General features: G+C 32.8%; 1 protein-coding gene across 1 annotated transcript in view; it reads right to left on the bottom strand.

The window, feature by feature from the left end:
• The window catches only part of LOC105816653 (NKG2-D type II integral membrane protein), a 9,065-nt gene that overhangs the window by 5,492 nt on the left and 2,346 nt on the right, over nt 1–1,227 (bottom strand). Inside the window, exons 2-3 of the mRNA XM_012652141.1 lie at nt 1,186–1,199; nt 924–1,027 (exon numbers count right to left, since the gene is read on the bottom strand). Coding sequence (XP_012507595.1) covers nt 924–1,027; nt 1,186–1,199 — 118 coding nt within the window. The remainder of the gene's footprint in view (nt 1–923; nt 1,028–1,185; nt 1,200–1,227) is intronic.

Raw genomic sequence — 1,227 nt, 5'->3', positions numbered from 1 at the left:
TATCATATAGTTCGGCCATTCTACTTCTAGATATCATGCACGAGAAAGGAACATCTTTGTTCATACAAAGACTTGTACACAGATATTCACAGGAAGAAGCTTTATTTTATTTTTTAACAGTTTACACTTTTCTACAAGTAGCTTTATTTGTAACAACCGGAAACTACCTAAATATACAACAACAAATGAAAGGACAAATATATTGTGCCACATCCATAATGGAGTACCTCTCAGGAATTAAAATAATTTAACTGTTTACTGATGCAACGAGATAGCTGAATCTCAAAATAATTTTGCTAAGTGAAAAAAGCAGACGTTAAAAATGATACATACCGTAAGACTCCTTTTATATTCAATTCTATGAATTGCAAACTAATCTAAAGTGACAGAAAACAGATTAGTCGCGTGGAAACAGAAAGAGGTAACTAGAGAGACACACAGAGGAGGGATCACAAAAGTACAAACAGAAAGTTTTCCAGATATTATATTAATTATTTTGATGTTATTAATGATTTCATGAGTGTATATATTTGTCAAAACTTACAAAATTTTATATTTTGTATATGTGCAGTTTATTGTATGTCAGTTATAGCTCAACAAATCTGGTAATAAATTCTAAAAGAATACATACGATACTTAACCTCTCTGCTTCAGTCTTCATATCTGTAAAATGGACATAATAGTAGATATATCTTCCACAGTATTTAGCATATAGTTGACAAACTATGTAACCAGTTATTATTTGTCCTGGATGCTCTGCAACCAACATAATACTCTCTTAAATTTGGGGCCTAAGAACCTTCTGCTAAATCTTTTAGAATGTGGGAATGTCCTGGGATGGTGTGAAATGAGTGATCAGAGTGATCATAGGGGTACCTCAGGAAAAAATACAAAACCAGAGACCTATTGCACCACAGACTTACTGGTTAGGTGAGAGAATGGTGCCATCTTCCCACTGCCATGATCCATTTGTTGACATTTGTACTAGTCCCATCCAATGATATGACTTCACCAATTTAAGGAAATCCTGTTTGAAATAAAAAATACACTACAAATGTAGTCATTGATCATAATTTTAGTAAATACAAGGCCATAACCACTTAATCATTTTTCCTACACTTGGAAACAAATGAATTCTCTCCCCTAACTAGCATAAATCCCACCTAAGCAACACATACATAATACCTGCAAATTCTGTGCTTATTTATTTTTAATGAGGGAAGATTT

This window comes from Propithecus coquereli, unplaced genomic scaffold (assembly GCF_000956105.1).
Source record: "Propithecus coquereli isolate 6110/MARCELLA unplaced genomic scaffold, Pcoq_1.0 Scaffold380, whole genome shotgun sequence".
In the NCBI taxonomy this organism is placed as follows: Eukaryota; Metazoa; Chordata; class Mammalia; order Primates; family Indriidae; genus Propithecus; species Propithecus coquereli.
Note: the sequence above shows the minus strand (reverse complement) of the source record. Positions and strands in the feature narration are given on the sequence as shown.